The sequence below is a fragment of the Physella acuta genome, unplaced genomic scaffold, assembly GCF_028476545.2.
Source record: "Physella acuta isolate Inbredline_101_S28 unplaced genomic scaffold, ASM2847654v3 ptg001238l, whole genome shotgun sequence".
Classification (NCBI taxonomy): domain Eukaryota; kingdom Metazoa; phylum Mollusca; class Gastropoda; family Physidae; genus Physella; species Physella acuta.
Window position 1 is genome coordinate 124,643 of NW_026732754.1, and position 24,152 is coordinate 148,794.

Genomic DNA, 24,152 nt, shown 5'->3' on the forward strand with positions numbered 1-24,152 from the left:
GAAACGACCCAAAAAACGAATGTTCCTCGAATTTGTATCGAGTGCCCCCCTAGGGTAATATCAGTGGAGGGCACAATCTCGCCTGCAAGGAAAGTAAAACCAGACACACAAAAAAAAACCATGAAAATAAGATTTGTTCGCTTTGTATGTGTATGCGTGCGTGCGTGTATGTGTTTATGTGTCCATTACGTTTGCCTAAAAACTGGATATCCTGGAAAAAGCATAAACCGGATTTTTTTTTAATCAAAGGAGAAGTTCAGAGGTCAAGGCTGATGTTATTATTTCTTATATAAACTCAACCGACCTTTTATTATATTAGCAAAGCATTTTACGTCGCCTTTTCTATTAATAGCGCTTTTTTTTTTACACCCGGTGTTTAACCGAGTATTCGCTGTATTATAATTCTAATAATTCTATGATTTGAGGAATATACATTGATGTGTACATGAATAAATAGAACTCCAACATCCATTTAAAGTTTAAGAAAAACAGAGTTAAACGTACTAAATTTGCGATCTAAATTTGAGATAGTGTCACGTCTTTGTTTTGGTCTTTTTACTCTTTTTTGTTTTTTTTAACTATGTATTTTTTTTTGTCTATGTGTATACAAATACGTGAATTTTTTATACACACTTCTTACCACGATTAGAAACTCTAAAAAATACGACGTACTATTACTAGTAATAAATATAGTATTCTATAAAAATTACTGATAGACCAAAAGCGAAAATTAATTATCTACTTGATCATAAAACCATAAATATAATATTTAAATATTATTACCATTCCTTTAGTTTATCGTCGTTATGTTAAACTATGTCGTACATAACACCGAGACAAACACAGCAACCGTTATTGTAAAAAATAAATTCTGCGTCCGCCCGAAACTGATGATCAAATGTACTTGTAGTTTAGACTAGTTTTTAGTGGTAAACTTTATGTCACTGAAAGTCTTCCAAGAAGACAGACACAAAGACCTTTCTTGAAAAAAAAAATATACTCCGCGTCCACTCGAAACTGATGATGTACTTGTAGTTTAAACCAGCTAGGGGACGGCCTACTTTATTGGCTTATCGTTCGATCGATGGTGTTGTATTACCCGCGAAAAACAAACGCATTTCGTAGTCGGTGACCATAGTAGGAAGCTCTTCAGTATAAAGTGGAGTTTTTTTTTTTTGTATGGGGACAAACACAGACATCGATGGGGTGAGGGGGGGGGGGGGGTGGGGGGGACTGACGTCATATCAAGGAAGTAGAGACTACATTGTTGGTTTGGAGTAGTAGACTTTTGTTTAGTAATAGGTGGGTTGGTGGTTGTTTTTTTTTTTAATGTGGTTTGGTGGGTGGATACTCGCTATTTTTGGACAACCTATTTTTTTAAAAACTTTATGTGTTTTACTCAATGTTTTATAAGGTTTGGGAGACTTCCATAAATTTTGACACATTTCGAACCCATACTTCCTATGTCACATATGTGGACAACCCCTTTACTTATATCTCTGTATGAAATTCGTTTGATCTAAGTATAATTGCTTCCACGTCAGCCAATTACTTGATAGCCTATCTACGTTGGGTCTAATTTGAGCTATTTGCCTTCCGTAATTAGTCAGGCTAAATCCTTTGAGCAGCTTTAAAAAAAAAAACAGCCGTTGCTAACATATTCTTTGACGTTATAAAAAAAACAATGAACTAAAAAAATCATATCCTTGGTAACCAACTGTTACAGTTCATTTCAACCCCCAAGTTCCCCCTCCCCTTCTCCTTGATTACATCTATAATAACTGTCGCGATTAATCAAAGCATCACCCCCCCCCCCTCACCTTCCAATTGAATATATATCCCCCATACACCCCGCACTACACATACAAACCTTCCATTGATAAATACACCCTACCTTACATTAAAACATATACCCCCTACCTTACATATCACCCCCCCCCCCTTACCTTCTATCAAAACATCCTCCCCCCCCCCACAAGATTCCATCTAAGGGGAAAATGCTAGTGTACAACTTGTATTTTGTGTGCGCGGTGTTCTAAAAGTCTTATACAAGGGTATATGTATTTTAGAAAAGGACTGCCTGGCAGGTTCAAAACTACTGCGCGGCCGTGCAGCTTAGAGGCAATACTGCCCCCCCCCCCAAAGTTTCATCAAAACATATGACCCCTACCTTACATATTACCCCCTTACCTTCTATCAAAACATAATTACCCCCCTACCTTCCATCAACACATCCTCCCCCCCCCCCCCACCTTCCATCCAAACATACCCCCCCCCCACCATCTACTACCGCAACGAACGAGTGGCATCACATTATGGAAACAGCCCCAATCAAACATTCATGATAACGAATACGATCAAAGGTATCGATCTCTCCGTATTCGACCACAAGAGTACTCGTCTGCTTACGTCCTCTGGAAACGTGAAACCAAAAAAACAAAAGGTGAAAAAAATTCATTACATCAAGGCTACGTTGCTGGTCCATAATCAAAGACTATATGGGAGGGGGGGGGGGGGTTCTTTGTGCAGACCGAGACAAACTAAGTACAATATTCTCTACCGTTTTTTTTTACAACTTAAAGAATACTTAGCTATCGCTGAGGTGGTACTACACTAAGCTTTTATTAATTCGATGTGCTATGTATGATGCTCTGAGTTGTTCTAGTAACAAGGGGACAATTAGCCAGATTTGTGTCACTTCAGCAATCTATGAAAACGGACTACAATGGGACCTATTATATATATATATATATATATATATATATATATATATATATATATATATATATATATATATATATATATATATATATAGGCAATATATATCTATATAATACATGTATATATATATATATATGTATATATATATATATATATATATATATATATATATATATATATATATATATATATATACTTATATATATATATATATATATATATAAATATATATATATATATATATATATATATATATATATATATATACTTATATATATATATATATATATACTTATAATTATGCTTATGCAAATATAGCCTATACATTATTATTCCTAAGAGACCAAAGCGCGTTTATTGGCACAAATACAGCACTCTATGAACTCGCCTCATAAGAGAAGCGACGTAGACGTGTAAACTATTTCCGCGGAGTAATAAGTTCACGCCAACGTTATGTGTGATATGTAAATTGTGTTCATCTTGATCTGTCAGCGTTGAATGACCCTTGTCTGCCGTTGATTGATTTTTTTCCCGATGCTGTAGAGTAGATCGATAGATGGAAATCGTTTAAGACCCCCTACCCTTATGTAAGACCCCGCCCCCGTGTAATTCAAGTGCATGCGGAAGAAAACGGTCGTTGCTTTTGGCTTTTGTTAAAACAAGGAAGTCATCTGGATCGTTTGAAGTCTGTTGTTCTGACTTGAATCAGAAATAACATTGATACATTTATATAGATGAATGGAGGCTTTTGTATTGGTGGTTGGATTTTTGTATGGAGAAATCTTTTTTCTTCAAATGTTACCTTTGTACGTTTTTTCTGTGTTGTATTTCTTCCAGGAATGTAACCATTAAGACTAGATTAACACAACGTTGTTGATGGTTCTCAAATTTTTTTTCTATAACGTTATTACGAAGAAAGTATGTAACTAAATTCAGCTACACAACAGCTACATTGAAACAATTATTAAATTAAAATAAAGATTTCGCTTTAGAACTAGCGATCCATTGGGCAGATGAAGTAGAGGTCATAGGTTTTTGAAATCTGCATATAAATGGATAGTGTAGTCACCACTATGTCCAGCCTCCTTTACTTCCCTCAACGTAAGTCATGTATCTATCAGAGCTTGGTAGACTAAGGGCGTCCTCCAGTCACAAGTCCGAACTGAGATCAACTCGAGAACTTCTGGCTACTGAATTAAGAGAACAAAATGTGCGTGGCCCAAAAGCAAGTTCGAGTGCAACAGCGCTTTTTAGATGGAGGTCGGCGTGGTCGAGTCGGTTTCGCTTATGGTTGCTGAACCGATAAATCCTGAGTTCAAACCCCCAGGCAGATTAGGCTCAAACAACTGCTGTCTTGCAGTTTGTCCTTGTTTGGACATAGAAGTAAATCCAAAAAGAAAAGCCGTCGGAAATTGGAGTCATCGGCCTAAATGGCGCATAACTAATTAACACTTATACTTAATTGTGTTGGAGGGGATCCCTTTGAACTCTAAAATTAAGAAAGAAGAAAAAGAAGAAGAGGGATATTTTCCCATAAGTCGAGTCATTCGATGTTACCTGTGTCCCTGACCAACAGACGTGAGAACCGCTGGTCTTGATCGTTAACGAGAGAACGACAGGTGTCCGTAATAAAACTGTGAGCAGTGTGTGTGTTTTGGGGTGGGAAGGGGGGGGGGGGGTTCAGTTCAATATATCAGGGGACTAATGCAACATTTTCTCTCCTAATAGGGAGGGGGGGGGGGGGTCATTTGGCCGACATTCTGAAAATGAGAGCACATTAGCCTGAACCGGGAGTCACGTGACATTGATAAGTTGTTGTTGACATGGGGATTGTGACGCAGGCGACGGCAAACACGTGGGGAGGGGGGGGGGCAAACATCGTACACGTTATTAATGGTTTAGTGGCTGTTTGTTGATGTTTATTTTTTAAATGGATAGTGGAGAGGGACGGTAGTGGAATAGGGATTTAAAATAATTGGGATTACATTATGAACAGATATCTAACTCAATTTTAATAGTTTGCAACGCTACATTGACGACGAATGTTAATAGTTTTCAACGATAGATTGACGAATTCCTCTGTAATTAACCGAGATGTTTCTACAGTTTGTTCGCGTGTTTTTGCAACTTATCTGGGTTGTATTTTTAGAATCCTGTGTCGCATTTCTCTCTTTGTGAATGTTCCACAACTTCATTTCTGTTGTGAGGTATCGCACAAAGCAGGGACGAAGTGGTCGAATGGTAGAGCGGTTGGCTATGATCCCGAAGGTCTAAAGTTCGGATTACGGTTCGGACTGTAGGACGTCTCTGAGTCCACCCAGTTCTGACGGGTACCGGACTTCCGTATAGTGCTGACTACACTATCCTTCTTATGCCGATGTCAAGAAACACAGGAACTCTGCTGCATCTGCCCAGTCTGTCGCTAGGTCTAAAGAAGAGCTTTACTTGTAATCGCACAATGTAGACCACGCCTTCGCTTCATCCCTTACAACATGTTCACCCTAATACTACCACCATCCCGGTTGTCAAAAGAACTCGGACTTCATGTGCAAAAAATCTCTCTCTAGCTAGTACTCTTGATTTTTAAACAAACTTCTTTAAATTTCATAGCATTGTAGCATGGGTTACCAGTTCTAAGTTTATCTTAAACTAATATTACTGTTTCCTATTCCGGACAAATTTGCTTCGTGAGCAATAATTGTATCTGTTGTTATTCTAGTATTCTTGATTTTATACGAACAGTCAATTTTAATTTTCATAGCCTCGCGTCATTGTTTATTAGCTTTAAGCTTTTTTTAAGCTGATATAATTTTTTGTTGTGTTCCAGACAAATTGACTGCGTACCCGAAAATATCCGTTGCTAGCAGTTTTTATTTTAAACAAACTGTCTAAACGGATATGATTGTTTCATATTTCTAGCAAATTTGCCTCGAAAAAATTGTGTTGCTATTATTCTTGATTTTAAACGAACTGTCCATTTTAATTTTCATATATTTGTTTTATTGGTTAAGTTTATTTTAAGCATATATGAACGTTTATTATTCCAGGCAAATTGACTTAATGCCTGAAATTTTTTTCTATTGCTAATATTCTTGATTTGAAAGCTGATATCGTTGTTAGATAGACCGCATGCAAAGTTTGTCTGTTGCTTGTGTTTTTGATTTGAAACGAACTATTTAATTCAGCTGATATCGTTGTTTGCTATTTCAGGCAAATTGACTGCATGCGCACAAAATTGTGTATGTTGTTTGTACTCTTGATTTGAAAGAAACAATTTAAGCTGATGTCTTTGTTACCTATTTCAGGCCAAAAGACCGCGTTGCAAAACTTCATATGTTGTTTGTGTTCTTGATTTAAAAGAAACAATTTAAGCTGATATCTTTGTTACCTATTTCAGGCAAATAGACTGCAAGCGCCCACAATTGTGTATGTTGTTTGTGTTCTTGATTTAAAAGAAACAATTTAAGCTGATATCTTTGTTACCTATTTCAGGCAAATAGACTGCAAGCGCCCACAATTGTGTACGTTGTTTGTGTTCTAGATTTAAAAGAAACAATTTAAGCTGATGTCTTTATTTCCTATTTCAGGCAAACGCAAGATACGCCGCTACAACCGTAACGCCGCCTATGAACAGGAGCTCCATCGAGAGGCCAACAGACGGGCAGTGGTCAGGGCGAAACGACAGGTAACTCATACCATTTCTTTCATTTTCTTTATATTATTTGTTGAAAAAAGTTATAGGATAATAATATTACATAATAATGTATAAATGGGATCGCGTGGTTGGATGGTAGAACGCATGCCTGCTAACTCGAAAGGTTAGAGTTCAGATCCGTAAGCGGTCTTTGAATCCACCCAGCTCTGTTGAATACCAACCTTATTTTATGGTAAGTAATTGTGCAGACATCCCTAAAAATGTCGAGTTCATGTAATCAGGGGAACTCTACCCTACTTGCCTTATTTGGAAGGGTATCTTTTTACATACAGTGAAGTATTTTTAAGATTAGTTTTTTCATTCGTTGTGTTATTCATCAAAACAAATTTGATTTAAAAAATTTAAAAGTGTGAAAGAATTGCAAGTGAAATTTCATATCAATCATTTTACGTTGTTAGACTAATTTTTTTAGACGCTTGTTTTCGTTATCGTATTTCAGCACAAGATGAAACCAATATTTATTTCTGGATAATCTTTTTTTATTTTCTATTTTTATTTTTAAAGCAATAAATTAGATTAATTTTTTTAATATTTTATATGAAGCGTAGTTTATATGAAACAGAAGTTTCATTCGGTTTTTTTTTCTCTGTTGTTGACGATCATAGGCAAGCAGCAAGGCCAGGGAACGACTCTCACAACAGCGAGATAACTCTCTAGACCAAGACAACGATGACTCCGTTCTCGGCGAGTCGTGGGTCCCACCGGAAACCAAGACCAGCACCGGAAGTGCGAAAAAGAACCACCAGAACGCCACCGGCAAAACTGGCGGGAACAAGGGAACAGGGCGGCTCGTCTCCGGGAAGGGGAACTCTTGTTCCAAGATCAGCGGGGCGTCCACGTCAGGGGCGCATCACAAGGAGGATTACGAGTCGGATGTGGAGAACGTCCCGGAAGATCTGGTGGCGGAAATGGTTTCCGACGACGCGACGCCATCTTCAAAGAGGAAGAAAGTTCGCGGGAAGATGAAGGCTAAAGCGGGCGGGGAGGATGAGGAGGGGCAAGATGGACTGGAGGTGAGGCAGACGACTGCAAGATGCAGTTGATGGCTTTAAATTATTATTTAATAATCTCAAGGCGCCTGAATGTTGTGTCATTGTGCTCCAAATCTTCTATTTTATTTGTATGTAGGTTCTTACACAGCAAACAGACATCCCCCTCTCTGTATTTATAACCACCATTCATGAGTTCTTCTTCATAGTTTTGATTTGAAAACATTCCCTAACAACCATGTTCTTCTACACTGGAAAGAGAACATTCTTTCACTTGCGTTTTATCCCCCACATTGTATTGAAAACCTTCTGTGTTTTTCTATCTTGTGTTTGAGAACCTATCTATTTGGCTGTGTAGAAAGGTAGATTTTTAAAAAAAGCTTCCATAAAAAAGCTTGTCTGAGAACCTTTCCTGTGTACAAAGGCAGATTTTTAAAGTAACCTCTATGAAAGCTCTATTCTTCATCATCGTTTTAAGAACCTTTCTTCACTGAGAATTTCGTTTTTTATCTTTTCACACGCAAACAATATGCCGAAAGTCTTGAAATATATACACCCACACTGTTCTGTTAAATCTTTACACCACATTTTCTGTTTAATTTAAACAAAGCTGTTTTTATTTTTAACCAGTCAGTGCTCAACATCTCGCATAAATAATAAAGCACCACCCCCATGTAGACTATAATGCTTGCTTTATCTTCGAAAAATGATAAAAAAAATATTATTTTTAATGCACAATATCTATTTTTATCAAAGTTATAAAAAATAAATAAATAAACATAAATGCTTGCCATTCTAACCTGCTCAGAAATCTTCTAAAATAACACAAAGAGCCATACATAACCCACAGAACATTACTTTAAGACCAAGCATCGTAAACCTCTTGATAACGTCCAAAATATTATGGTCCAAAACGGTTTTGCGCTGTGGCGTAGACAGATTTAGATCACTAGCCCGCCGGCTCAAGCCAAGTCTATTTTTGTCCGGCTTCCGTAGTTTCTCATGTCAGGCATGACATTATTTTGGTTAGCTTTCCCAGAACACCCACACCCCCCGCCCACCCCAATACCCCCACCCCTCCGTGTATACACCTGTATAAAAAAAATGGAGCAGCCACGACGCATCTGGATTTGGTTCAAGGCACGAGACAGATGGTACATAGCTCAGGTGAAAAGATCACTACCTCGTTCTTGTTTATAAATAAAACAAGGCAAAAAGGTTAACTGCCCCCCCCCACCCCCACTCAATTCCCCTACTACCTCCTCCCCTCTCACACTCATGAGAGATAGTTAAAACAAATGTATGAATGGATACACCTTAGTAAGGGTTTTTTTTCCAGTCTTTTTAGGTGTTAAAAAAATTACGCTTTTATACCACATAATACACCACACACCTGCTCAATCACCCCCCCCCTTCCCTTACCCACTCTCTCTTACATTATCCCACTCAGCCAACTCCTGGACGTGCTTGCTTCTCAGACTGGAACATCTTTTCAGAGATTCCTGTTGCTGTCGTCTTCCTTCTTACACATTGGCCCACTTTCTTATGTATTGTCCCCATCCTTATACATCGCGCCCTTCTTTCTTGTACATCGCGCCCTTCTTTCTTGTACATCGCGCCCCTGCTCCTTGTACATGGCCCCCTCCTTATACATCTCGCCCCCCCCCCCTCCTTGTATCCCATGAACTAAGCCCATGAGCTAAGCCTTGTATCCCATGAACTAAGCCTTGTATCGCATGAACTAAGCCTTGTATCCCATGAACTAAGCCTTGTATCCCATGAACTAAGCCTTGTATCCCATGAACTAAGCCTTGTATCTCATGAACTAAGCCTTGTATCCCATGAACTAAGCCTTGTATCCCATGAACTAAGCCTTGTATCCCATGAACTAAGCCTTGTATCCCATGAACTAAGCCTTGTATCCCATGAACTAAGCCTTGTATCCCATGAACTAAGCGTTGTATCCCATGAACTAAGCCCATGAACTAAGCCTTGTATTCCATGAACTAAGCCTTGTATCCCATGAACTAAGCCTTGTATCCCATGAACTAAGCCCATGAACTAAGCCTTGTATCCCATGAACTAAGCCTTGTATCCCATGAACTAAGCCTTGTATCCCATGAACTAAGCCTTGTATCGCATGAACTAAGCCTTGTATCCCATGAACTAAGCCTTGTATCCCATGAACTAAGCCCATGAACTAAGCCTTGTATCCCATGAACTAAGCCTTGTATCCCATGAACTAAGCCTTGTATCGCATGAACTAAGCCTTGTATCCCATGAACTAAGCCTTGTATCCCATGAACTAAGCCCATGAACTAAGCCTTGTATTCCATGAACTAAGCCTTGTATCCCATGAACTAATCCTTGTATCCTGTGGTGTTTCAGGACGAGGGTGAGTTCGAGAACGAGCAGTGTGACGTCATCAGCAGCATCCCCGTGGAGAACGTGCCGGTGCCGGCTGACGTCAAGAAGTTGACGGTCAACAAGAACTCTGGGGAGACGCTACTCCACAGGGCGGCCCGCATGGGTCATGAGGTGAGTGCCGGCTACTCTTTGATACTGACGGTAGTGTAGTGGTGGTAGTGTACTGTTGGTAGTGTACTGACGGTAGTGTACTGTTGGTGGTGTACTGTTGGTGGTGTACTGTTGGTAGTGTACTGTTGGTGGTGTACTGACGGTAGTGTACTGTTGGTGGTGTACTGACGGTAGTGTACTGTTGGTGGTGTACTGACGGTAGTGTACTGACGATGGTGTACTGTTGGTAGTGTACTGTTGGTAGTGTACTGTTGGTAGTGTACTGACGGTAGTGTACTGTTGGTGGTGTACTGACGGTATTGTACTGTCGGTAGTGTATTGACGGTAGTGTACTGTTGGTGGTGGTAGATTGTGTATAATCATATCTAATCCCGCACATTCTCACATCTGGTCCCGCACATTCTCACCCCACCCCCACATCCGCATGTCTTTTTCCCCACATAGTCTCCCAAATCCACCACATCTAGTCCCTCACGACTGCTCCCCCACACCCCCACATCCCGTCCCCCACATCTCCATGTCTATTCCCCCACAGTCTCCCAAATCCCCACATCCAGTCCCTCACGTCTGTTCACACCCCCAAATATAGTTATCCCATACCCCCACATATTATAGTTCCCCCACACCCCCACATATAGATCTCCCACATCCTCACATCTAGCCCCAACATCCCGTCCCCCACATTCACATGTCTTCTCCCCCACATTCCACTTATAGTCCCGCACATTCCCACATCTGGTCACCCCCACTTAGTTCCCCACATCTGCCGCCCCCCCCCCATCCCAGTTCTAGTCCCGCATATCCCCACGTCTCCCTCACTCCAACATCTAGCCCCCCACATGTCTTCTCCCCCACATCCCACTTTAACTTCCGCTCATCCACCCTCACCCCCACCCCACATCGCCCTGACCTTTAAGATCCCCATTTGTCTTTTAGTTTCTATTACACCAACCGACCAACCCAGCACTTTTGAGTAAATAAGATTTTTTTATACACCATGAAAGTAACCAAGAACCACCACCACTACAAATCAAAAGATTTGCATACGACCTGAAACTACAGCCAAAACCTCTTCGACTTCCGCCCCCCCCCCTCCCCTCACTGTCTGAAGATCTCCCGTAAGATATATAACTCTTGGTACCTTCATTACATAATCACCAGACAGAGGCTAACAGGAAACACGCCCCTTTTCGTTTTGTCGAGTCCAAGAAAATAATGTCCATTTTTTTTTTTTTTTTTTTTTTTTTTTTTTGCCGCTTGAACTGTGGGAATGGATTAGGCATTATGCAAAGGTTGTGGGCCGAACGAGGTAATTAGCTACGAGTAGTGTTTGCTAATTTTCTCAGAGTTAAATATCTCGACTAGACTCTTGGATTGTAAGATGGACTTGGGGAAAGCACCAAATGAACACAGCTATGGGCATGGAAGTTTTAAAAAGTTTTCGTTTTTCAGTTTTTTTGTGTACCATTTCTTGATGTATTGTCTTACTTTTTACGCTTTTCCTCGTTCAGGAAAAGTGAAGTAGAGAAAATTTAGTATCAGTGACCGTGGCATATTGAAGCATTGTGTGTTTCAGTTCGATGCCCAGTCGCTTTTACTTTCCCTGAGTCAGGTACTCAATAGTGCTGGGTGGACTCAGGGATGTCGTACGAATAAGAGTCAGGGATCCGAACTAGAGATTAGCGGGTTAGCAGTCGTGTGTTTTGCCCTCCACCGCACGCCACTTAATGGTTAAGCACGGCTTGTCCAACAAATTTCAAAAGAAATAAAACAAACACATTCACAAAATGTAGACAAAATATGTTTCAAGTACGAAACAATCCTACTGGGTTTAAGCAAGTTTTTTTTTCCCTTTCAAATATTTTTATATACTTAATAATACATGTTTTTAAATGTTTCACGTTAAACCCATTCAAAGCCCATCCTTTATTCCATTTATTTTTTGCACCAACCTCTTTGTGCATGAAAAGTGGATTTAATTGTAATGCTATTTGGCACAGGAACAGCTGTAGAATTTCGTTTTACTTTCTTGGATACGATAATTAGAAACTGGGGGGGGGGGAGAGAGAGAGAGAAATCGGGAAAAGGAGGGGGGGGGGTCTAAGGAATTTCGGTTAATTTATTCAAATCTTTCTCCATCTGTTCGCTATCCAGTGACTGACCTAGACATGTATACGTGGTGTGACGTTCTCGGTTGCCAGAAAAAAAAAATACGCAAACGGAAAAAGGCGCAACCGAAAACTGAGGAAATAGAAAAATGCGCAACTACAAACTATATTAACACACATTTATTTTCTCATAAAAAAAAAGATTTCTCCATATTTCTTTAGAATTTTTTTTTATAATGCTACAATGCTAATGTCAATAAATGATCGATTCAAAGAAAATAAATTCCCTTGCGCACTAGTTTGGTGCGCATTTTTCCGTTGCTATCATTCTGGTCACAGACTTTCTCTGCTTTGCCATCATGCAGCACGCAGTACGAACTAGATTCGACAGCTTACATTAAACTTTGAGCCTTGACCACATGAACTGGAGTCAACGGCTTACATTACATAAAGGTTGACCACGGATTTTCGTGTGGGCGCTCATAACTGGGTGAATGCATCATGTGCAAGCAATTTACTTCTTAGCGTCCACTTGTGTGGGTTGTAGGTTTTCATCTGGCTTTCCTGACATTGATACGTCGAAATTTCTAAAGTTTAAATACAAAAATGACATTGTCACGCATGCGCATGAGAGCATACGCGAGTGAGTTCTGTCCCTTTGGCTAAATTCACAAACAGATTGTGTCAGTCTAAAATGGAACTATCAAATATGTTTCTGATTTATTCGAGAAAAAAAGTAAGCCTGATAGACTGATTATCGCACTGAAGATGAAAAATAATTTCTCGCGTCTCTAAATTGGATAGATATTTATACGCCCGTAGGCTCCTTGATTACTTGAAATCACACCTTCGTTTTCTCTCTCTCTTTTTTTTTTTGTTTTTTTTTTTTTTTTTTTTTTTTTTTTTTTTTTTTTTTTTTTTTGGTAGATCAGGAAATCAGGATTCCGATTAGGGTTAGAACTTTAGAACTGGGCAAGGTCGGGGATATAATAAACGAACATAGAATAAATTAAAGATCGCCTATCAGAACTAGTCCAGTCGAGGTTAGACTAATAGATTTGAAGTCTCTGCACCAAAATGTAAATCGCCTTTCATCATAATTCTTCACCAACCAAAAGCTAAAGACAAACTTCTTTTTTTAGGATTCGGATGTTGCCCTGTTAAAAAAAAAAGAAAAAAGAAAAAAAAAACAGTATTATTAACCTTCACGCAAATTTAAAGCCTTCCTATTCCTGGCTATTTTTTTTTTTTATATAATGTAAGGGGAAAACCCGAAACAAGATGAGATCGTGTCTAAAAACAGAGCTGACGTCATGGAGAACAGCACGAATTTCACCTTTTCTACTTGCGTCTGGTTCAATATTTTTTTAATGTTTTACTTGACATCCATCAGCCGATTGTGTGTATATATATACATGCATATATATGTATATATAAATATATATATGTATATATATATATATATATATATATATATATATATATATATATATATATATATATATATATATATATATGTGTGTGTGTGTGTGTGTGTGTGTGTGTTTGTGAGTGTATTATGTATGTATATACACATGTATATATATATATAGAGAGAGAGAGAGAGGGAGAGTTGGGAAGGGGCAAGGGGCAGAGAGAGTATGAGTGCACGTACGTAGAAATTAATTTGCTTGAGTCTTACCCTCTCCCCCCCCCCCTTACTCATTCATCTCTCTCAGCACTTATTTACAAAAATTAGCACCCTCCCTCCACCCACACACGCAATCTCTCTAATGTTGGTGATTTATCTTGCGGTTTATTTTTGTCGCGGTTTTACCCCTGTATTTTAATAACGAGCTGAAAATATATCACCCTCCAACCTAGCCCCCCCGCGGTTCACGAGTTACCAGATAAAAACGACAACAAACGCGGTGAAATCCATTTTCAGACGAATTTTATTTTTTGCCGCGTTACCGAAACTTAAAGCAAGAATTTTTTCTTGATAGTAAAAAATTACCTGGGGGTCTGTGGAGGAGGAATAAACGAAACAAAACAAAAAAAAAAAACCCCAGAAAAAGAAGAAGAAAATAAAACAAGAAGGTGTGCGTGTAATAATATTATTATTTTGGCTTCAGTCCTTTCTACATCAGTGGTTCTAAAAACATCATACGTTTAGACATTGTATCGGTTTTTAATATTTTGCTAAAATCCTCACCAAAATTTTAAATATTTTTAGACCTCCGAATTCAACATTCTTGAGAACTTGTAGCCAGGAAGTACTTGACAATCATGTACTGAAAACATTTATTCTGAAAATAAAAATCCAGAATCAGACCTGTCAAGGGGACATAACCTTGAGACTCACTGCTCTACATTATTCTTCCCCCGTCGAGTTTATTTATTTATGAAGTAGCTACGTAAATACATTTTTCAAAACTTTGGCATAAACTAGACACTTTAAGAATGCTTCGCACTTTTACTCATAACATTTTTACATTCTTCTTTAGAATTTCAATTTAAAAAAACCTCACTTGTGGTTTTTTCTCTCCCTTTTTAAATTACCTTTATGATTTTTCTATTATAATTAAGTATCTTCTAGAAGCCATGTTTAATTTAAAAGCCGTGCTATTCCATTTTTTTTTTATCCTGTAAAAAGTTTTTTTTTTTTCGTTTATCCAAAAATTAGTTGTAGTAGTTGTTTTTTTTTTGTTTTTTTTTTTTTTTATGTTATCGCAGAATTGTAATCGCTTCTCGCTCAGATCCCCTCACGGTGGGATGCCGAGAGTAGCCAAAATTAGATCTACGGAATATTTCCTAAGGCCGCTGAGAGACTGGGCGATAACGAGTACTCAGTGGTTATCAGTGGATTCGATGTAATCGGGAAATCGAATACGGTAACTTTGAGTTCATGAGCACTCAGCGTATATCTGTGGATTCGATGTAATCGGGAAATCGAATATGGCAACTTGGAGTTCTTTATTTCTTTCATCTTAATCGTGGGGTTTATTACCGGTTTGCTGGTTGCTATGGTATCGGCTAGAAGGACAAATGTAAAACAAAAATAATTATATAATAGCTATGAAACAATTATTGTTGAGTGTACTTTGTCTGTAATAGTTTTAGTCATGTCTGTTTTAGTAAAAGTTCTTAGCTCTAACCAACAGAAAAGGAATTATTTTTTCTAATATTACAATACACGTATATTTTCGAGGTAGAAATTATTGCTTTGTTGATAACGAAATACTAGTGAATGGGGGTGTAAAAAACATCTTTTTGTAGGTTAACGTGGCAGACATTAATTAACCATCTATTTGTAGCTAGAAAGTGTAAAAACCATCTATTTTTTTTGGCTATGGAGGTTTAAAAACCATTTTTTGTGGGATGTGGAGATGTAAAAAACATTTATTAGTTGGTTAGGGAGGAGGGCATATAACAACCATCTATTAGAGCTCGAAAGTGTAAGACCCATCTATTTATGGTCTATGAAAATGTAAAATCCATTTATTTATGGGCTATTGATGTGTAAAAACCATCTATTTGTGGGCTATTAATGTGTAAAAACCTTCTATTTGTGGGCTATTAATGTGTAAAAACCATCTATTTGTGGGATATTGCTGTGTAAAAACTATCTATTTGTGGGCTATTGATAAGTAAAAACCATCTAGGCTACTTGTGGGCCATTAATGTGTAAAAACCATCTATTTTATGGGCTATCGAGGTGTAAAAAAACCATCTACTTATGGGTTATGTAGACGGGATATATGTATAAACAATCTCCTACTAAATCAGGGCCAAGCGACACTAACAGAAACCCAGCCCTGAAATCTGACCCCTCGTTAGTACAGTCGACCTTTTTGATTAATGAAACACATCTCATTAACCTAGTTGTCGCTCAACTGATCCAAGTCTCAGATGAAACCCCACACCAATTACTCGCTTTGTGTATTGCTGATTTGTTGTATCAACCTAGTTTATCAGATTGGTTTTTATTTGTAATAAATTAAGGGCACGCGCACTTAAACAGGAAACTTTATTTACTAGAATAGGGGAAAGTGAGAAAAGTAGAAAAAAATATTTTCATAAAATACATGGTTTACTCGACAAAATAAAAAAAATTCAAACCCCATTTTAAAAATTGAATTTGACTTGCCAAACATGGTAAAGGTATTCAAAAGGCTTTATATCATAAATTGTAAAAAAAATATAAATAAACTGAGCTTATCCCCTTATAGTTGGTGATTAAAAAAAACACACTGGTTTACTAATTTTTACTTTCATGTAAGGGCCTTAGCTATAGTTTCCAATTTTAACTAAGTTATTACAATATGGCTGTAAAATATGTGTCAACTAGCCCATGTGGCGTTTAGCTCCGCCTACATTAAAAATTTTGATGAGAATCCTGAAAATTCACAAGAAGAGTGTAGAGTATCCTTGGTACAGGAGAACCTTTGAAATAACACGACAAGGAAGCTTGGCTGCTCTGGTTCTTAAATATATGGAAAAGTTTATTCAACAACAACAAAAAAAAATGGTTCCCCTGATGACTTCGTAGTTCTTTATTTTTCATTCGAAATATAATTGAAAGCTTTTTTTTTTAAATATTATGCTAAAATGTAGTCTGTAGTCATGTCTGTCAAAATGTATATAAATCATAAGCATTGCACTTTTTATCTTTCTTTAGATTGTGAAAAAAAAGAAATAAAAAAGTACGGTTTCTTATTTCGTTCCCTATCAAGAATTCTATTACCCATCATAAACAACTTGATAAATAAATCCATCTGAAATAAGGAGATACAAATAATGTAATGAGTTTGTATATTATGTGTATACTTGTCTTGCCACTTATATGTAAGTTAAGTAGACTAGTAATAGCGTAACCTTTTAAAATCTCCATCTTTCTCTTTCTTCTTTGTTTACTTCTAGACCGTAATGTGTTTACATTTGGACGTAATCAAACTAGATAAAAGCAACGGGGTTGGGTTTTTTTTGTAGGTCAAAGGTCGCACGCTAACACTATCAGCTAATCAGATCAGCGTCCCGATTTAGACAGCGCCATCTGACGGGTTCGCCCCGCTTGACAGCCGTGAATTTATCGCACACTTTAAGCGCTCGTATCGCAGTTTGTTTTCAAATAATCTTAATTAGCCGCGATCCCCTGGCCCACCTAATCAAACCCAGCGGCCTGATCTTGTCTTCCGCCAAACACGGGGTATACGAATTTCACGATCGATCATTAAAAAAAAAAATTTAAAAAAAATCAGAAAAAGAAAAAAGAAAATGGGCGGTATCGATTACGATTCGTCAGTATCGTTCTGAGTATGAGAACTCACAACATTCCCAAAAAATCGATTACCAAACCGTGGCATTCACCCAATGTAAAAGTGCACCGGATGTTTTATTTGACGAAGTTTATCTCCGCGAAGCTTTTAGAACGAATGCCAGACGAGATCCGTAATGCATTGATACTCTCCGCGACTCGGCTGCTCCTGAAAGCAAACAGAAAGAAAAAAAAGGTTTCATTCCATTTAGATCTATTTTCAATTCGCCTTTTTTTTAGTATAGTGTTTCTTTTTACGCTATAGCGTAAAAAAATGTTGAATATATTTATCTGAATAAAATGAAATTAAAAAAAAACAATCGGCGTTTTAATCGAAAGCTTTCAGTTATAATTTTAAACAAATAAATAAAAAATAAGATCCGAAGTAATCAAGTGATGAAACAAAATTTATTTTTTAAAAAGCATTCATTGTCAGCATCCTGCATAATATGTATAAAATATGCCAAGTCAGCGAAATGTTTTGTTTTTTTTTATTTTTATTTTTTAAAGGCTAAAATCGACTTGGGTTTCCTTAGTATAATCTTCAAACAAAAGAACCTGATGTTGAGGATAGTTTTGTAGTCGGCCAGGCACCGTAGTGTTATATCGTCTCTTTTTAATACCCGCCCCACAACCTCTAGGTGGAAACCGCCCCCCCCCCCTTTTTCTTCCCCCCCCCCCCCCCTTGTAACATTATCAATAAACTTTTAAACTGAATTTTCACTCCTGTTTGCAATTTCTATAATGGATTTCTAACTCTTCAATTACGGTTTAGTGTTGGTTTGAAAGTGCTGACCCCCCCCCCCCTTTTGTTTTGTTTTGACTATAAACTTTATGTACTAAACATAGTTTACTTAAGTCCGTCAAGGCCGTCCCTTACAAACAATCGAGAGACCTTCACAAAACGGATGACATGTCTGTCATCTGATGTCATCAGTTGTAATTTCTAAATACAAAGCGTCCTCTATCGTGAATGTTAAGTGTGGTTAGTTTTATTTTGGTTTTTTTTTTATATTAAAGAAAAGTAAACAGCCTCAAATACAATGGAGTGGTGCATTTAAAAATAGCTCCTGAGCTTTAAAGGAGTTGAAGAATAATTCAGCTATCATGTTATTGTTGTTGTTGTTTTTTAACGCCTCTTTTTGAATCAGGAAGTAGGAGAAATTTCATTTTCCATGTCGAATTTTTTAAATTTGAAAAATTGTCAATTCTTATTTGTTATTAGTTTGTTAGTTTTTTCTATCTTTTAATCTGTCTTGTAGTTTAAAAGAAATGACTTTTCTGTGCAAAAAAAAAAAATCACAATTTAATTATTTAAAAGAATAAAGCAAAAAAAAAAAAAAACTTTCAAAGTTCTTTATTTGTCTAGCAGAATTTTTTTTTACTAACACCAGATAGAAATATCCTCAAATTTGGAGAAAGAAAAAAACATTTAAAAATTAGCTCGTTACAATTTACTTTTTTTTTTAAATTCCCACACAAAAAAACCCGAAATTCTCAAGGGAATAGAGTTAAAATAAAATTCCCTTAACGGCATACTTTTAGTAATGGCATTGATTATTTCTAATGTATTTTGTCTCCCTTTTATTGGGCAAATGTATACCAAGGGACATCATTCACTTTTAAAAATGTAAAAAACCTTAATTGAACCGTTTCTATTGTTATTTTTTAAAAGCTTTATCTCCTTCCTAATGGAAAACATAATTTACAGTAATGGATGTTGTTTTTAAGCTTACATTTGGTTAAAATGTAAAAAGAAAAATATTTAAAAGCGGATAAAATTAGGCATGTACATTATTTCTAACATGCTTCATCGTTACAATATTAACAAAATGTATAAGATATAAATAATCGTAGAGAATGTTAACTTTTTTAAATACTTTAGAAAACGAAAAAAAAAAGAAAACTAACACATGGTTTGTTAAAAAAAAAAACACTACCCGTAATATTAGGACACCCTACGTAAATATGAAATTTCTACTCGCTCCCCCCCCCCCCCCCCCCCCCCCCCCCCGCACCTTCTTGCAACCACCACACGTTCTACCAGTCACTCCCTAAAAACCGCCTTTCACACATCATTACTCCATTTTTTCCAACCCTAACCCCGTCGTTCCCACCCCTTATGTCTAATCCCACCAGCTCGGATCCCCTAAACTCCGATCCCCTTAACTCCGATCCCATAATTCCGATCCCATAAATCCCACCACATGGTCCTGAGACTAACCAAATGATCCCGACCCCAACTCCATGACCCAGACGCCGTACCCACCCCCCCACCCTCCCCCACCCCCCACCCTCAGGAAACAGTTTCTCGTATTACTTAACGCCTGTCGTTGCCATCTCGTGTTGACGTGACACTCACCCCTCCCCTCCCTCCGCGTCCAGAATTGAGACGCAGGATTTTGTTTAGATCTCCCTGCGCCCCCCTCCCCTCTAAACAAAAACAACAAACAAACAAAAAAAGCTGATAGATTAAGATGGATTGTAAAAACTTGGACTGGAAATTGAGAATCCAGATATTAATAATTCAGCTTATGTCTCAAATATTCCATTTCACTTTTTAGAATTATATTACCGGTACATGACATAACAATTCACATGATGTTATTTTTTTCACGCTTAAAAAATTCCATTTCCAGCTTGTTTTCTTATTCCAATTCCATTGGTAGTTCTTTTTAAAGAAAGAAATATCCTCTTACGCACTTTTTTCATAGTTTTTATTTCTTAATACTTTCTTGTATTCGGAGTAAAAGGGAAGTATTGTAATCGTACAAAATATGAAAATCGAGATTCTGACAAATCTCGGCGTTTTGTAGCTTCCTGTGTGGGAAAAAAATTAGTTTTTCAATCTTTTCTCAATGTCTACCTGTTTGAATGTGTGTGTGTGAACACACTAACTTGAATACTGTTTCAGTGAAGTTGAGGAAATTTCATATATAAGTATTAGATACTATGCCTAGAATTCTTTTAACTTTTATGCGATTTCCGGTTACCGGAAGTGGTACTTTACTCTTTTCATATTTCCCACGCTGCAGAATTTGATAATTTTCGATTGTATTCTCAAAAAGCAGCATATTCTAAGAATGTTTCGCCTGAATATGTGGAGGGGCTCGATCATAATGGGTAGAAATGTCCCAAAATTTGTGTTATATAACAATCAGCACGGTTTCGCTAAAAAGGTCAATCTGACCTTTGTTTTCTTTGTTAAAAATAATAAAGGTAGGTAAATGATTATACGTTGCATAGTTCAATAAACTAATGACTGGTATTGCCTGATAAAATGGGCGTAGGCTACGCGATGAACAAATAATTTGGCACAAGTCTGGCCTCGAGTGTTTTTAAAGGCATCAACGTACAGCTTGAAAGCTTCATTGTAGGTTTTCTTTCTCGTGGATGGGTTTTGATTCTTGTGGGTGGGATTTCTTCTTTGTGGGTAGGTTTTATTTCTTGTTGATTGGTTTTCTTTCTCTAGTATGGGGTTTCTTTCTTGTAGATGGGCTTTCTTTTTTGTAGGTGGGTTTCCTTCTTTGGGGATAAGTTTTCTTTCTTATGGGTGGGTTTTCTTTCTTGTAGGATGGGTTTTCTTTCTGGGTTTTCAGTCGGTTGAGCGTGCGGGAATAAATAGTACCACCAGCCGTTAAGAGCTGGGTAGGAAGGGGAGGAAATGTGGGTTAGAGATAAGAGACGAGCTAAATATAGACATGACCGTAAAAATTCGTCTCAGCCTCACATAGAAAACGTGTTTAGAACTTTAACCCCTGACCTATCTGTACTGGGCTATTTCCTCGGGTGAGATTAAATAAGCAATACAAAAAATCTAGGGTTGGGGAGGGGGTGTAAACAGCAATAAGAAAGAACGAGGAAGGGTAAATAAGCAGCCTAGAATCCCGGGGGAGAGGTGAGAAGCAAATAAGCATCAATAATCCAGAGGGTCGGAAACCCTGTTATGTTTATTATTTCTGTTCGTTATTTGAGGGAGTCTGTGTTCAAATTACAAAGATAATTTTTTTTATTATTACAGACGGTGTGAGAAGGTTAATCATATTTCAAATAATGGTTGTTTTTTTTTTGTGTGTTAGTGCGTGGAAGTTAGTAATACACTTTTGAATTTAGCAATGGCTTGAATTTTAAATTAGAAACCCATTTATTTTAAAACCATTTTGAATGCTGGCGTATAGACATTGCTTCTTACAACTTAGACCTAACTGCAGTTGTGTTATTTAAGTCGGTTTCCTGTTTCCATATAAAAATAAAAGATAATTTTAAACAAGATTAATTATTGTGTAGTAAACATCAATGGCAAAGATACACATTCCTCTTCTTCGTTCCACCGCGGTTGTGTAGCCTTCATTTCGACATTATATTTAATAACATAGCACCAGATTTTAAAAATATTTCATACACCGTTTCGAGAATATTCGAGGCTGCGTCCTTTGATGTTGTTACCAGAGCTTCTTTCAGACATTTTTTTTTGGGGGGGGGGAGGGCTAAACCCTTCCTTCCTCCCTCCCCCCCCCCCCTCGAAAAGACGTCTACCGCTCCTCCCCCCCCCCCAAAACTTATAAATACAAATGTACTTTTACTAGTGTTCGCCCCCCCCCCTTACCCGGGAATTTCCAGTGCTCTACCCCCCCCCCCCCCGAGGAAAATATAAACAGGCGAAGGCAACCCAACTAATCACATTGATCATACTAAAGGACATTTCACCAGAACAGAAACAAACCCTAATCCTAACCATTGGAGTTGGCTTGATTAAACGGATAGCCTCGTACCGAATCATGTCCAACCCGTTTATTACGTTTCCGATCACACGTCATAACTTTAGCGAGTTACATCAAACATTGGATCGGGTTTTTATGGAGATGGTGCGATGCCGCAGTCACGTTCTTCCTTGTCTCGAGAAATAAAACTAAAAAACTACAACGGGGTAAAAGATCGGAGTTATGTGTCCCTGGCAAATAGAGGAAAGACCAAATCACCCTTTTTTATTACCGCGCAAACAGCGGAAGACTTTTCTGGCGCGAAGAAACAGGGGGATGGGGATGCAAGACGGTTTAATGGCTGGCCGAAACTACCACCCAATCCAAGCATGGCTATAACGTGTAGCCGTTAAAACAGTGATTGGGTGTTGTGTTACAAGCTTGAGAATCCAGTGTGCACGCACGCGATAGCACGCATACAACGGCGCGCACATTTCTGTATTTTATTACAGAGGTTTTTTTTTTCACTTTACTGAGCAAAGTACATCGAGATTCTCTTAATATGGTGCTCTAAGTTACATGTATAACGTCAACACAAAAAAGGGAGGGGGTTCGGGTAACACCATCCAATCTAATCACTTCTAATCTAATCCATAAACTTGGGAGGGTCGTTGGGGGCAACACTGTTGACTCCTTGCCATGATTCCCGATCCTTCTGCTGCCTTCAGTGATTCTGCAAAGGAAGTCCCTGATCTTATCCCTTGCCTCCATCACCTTCTTCCCCACCCTCCCCCACCCGGAACCCTGTCCTGTGGGATCATCCTTGCTCTTTATTGCCTTGACAATGCTTAGCCAAGTTTTGAAAGATTGAGCTGATGTTAGTATTTTATTGTATGTAAATCCCTAGAAGACTGCGCAAACGTCTCATTTTTCTAGGACCCTATTCTATCTATGGGGGTCTGCATTTCTAACACTAGCGCTAGCAGATACATTTTTAACACAGGGAGGGGTTGATTTCTAACACTAGCACTCCATTGTGATCAAATGTGTTCAGTGTTTCTTCCAGACTTTTTTTCTCCTGGGGGGGGGGGGGGGGGGGCGCACTTGAAATTTTCGGGGGGGGGGGGGGGCGGACACTGTTAAAAGTATATATTATATAAATTATATAAATTTCGTTCGGGGGGGGGGGGGGGGGGCGGTAGTAAATATTTCGGGCAAAGCCCCCCCGCCCCCCCCCCCCCCCCCCCCCCCCCCCCGAAGACATGCCTGTAAGAAACTCTGAATGTGTTGACCAATAAGTAATGTATAAGTGTCCACTCCAATTCTGAAAAATTTGAAAAATAATATTGATTTTAAATGTGATTGAAATTTCAATGTTGTCTGTCTACAGTCTAAGAACATAGTGAAGTAATTTCTTTTCCTTGGGAATTAACTCTACACCATTACAAAAAAAAACAGATGTTGAAATAATTTTATTTATTTTTCCCCAGAAAATAACTACACTATACAAAAAACATGTCATCCAAAAAATAAATATTTTAAAATGTTGAATTTTTATCTAGGAAATAACCACACTTTTTAAAAAAAACAGTTGAAATGATGTTTTTATTTTTCCCAATGAAATAACTCCACAACATCAAAAAAAAAAAAACCATGTTGAAATGATGTTTTTGTTTCTCCCCAGGAAATAACTCTTTACTGCCTGAAGACCAAAACTGTCCATGTCAATGCCAGAGACAATGCAGGCTACACCCCCCTCCATGAGAGCTGTGTCAGGGGCAGCGTGGCAGTGGCCAGGCATCTCATTTATTACGGGGCAGATGTCAACTGTTGTTCTCAGGATGGGATACGGTGAGATTTTGTTGTCCTGTAGGACAATTTTGTCTTTAGTTTTGTAGGACAACTTTGTCTTTAGTTTTGTAGGACTATTTTATTTGTCTTTAGTTTTAGTTTTGTGGGAAAATTTTATTTGTCGTTAGTTTTGTAGGACTATTCTATTTGTCTTTAGTTTTGTAGGGCAACTTTATCTTTAGTTCTATTGGATAACTAGATTATTTAATTATCTTTAGCTCTGTAGGACAACTT

The 24,152-nt window shown here is 38.0% G+C and overlaps 1 protein-coding gene across 1 annotated transcript in view; it reads left to right on the forward strand.

The window, feature by feature from the left end:
- LOC131957416 (uncharacterized) overlaps window positions 1-24,152 on the forward strand; it is a 110,880-nt gene that overhangs the window by 76,196 nt on the left and 10,532 nt on the right. The window contains exons 5-8 of the mRNA XM_059322214.1: window positions 6,309-6,406; window positions 7,042-7,449; window positions 9,814-9,963; window positions 23,752-23,918. Coding sequence (XP_059178197.1) covers window positions 6,309-6,406; window positions 7,042-7,449; window positions 9,814-9,963; window positions 23,752-23,918 — 823 coding nt within the window. The remainder of the gene's footprint in view (window positions 1-6,308; window positions 6,407-7,041; window positions 7,450-9,813; window positions 9,964-23,751; window positions 23,919-24,152) is intronic.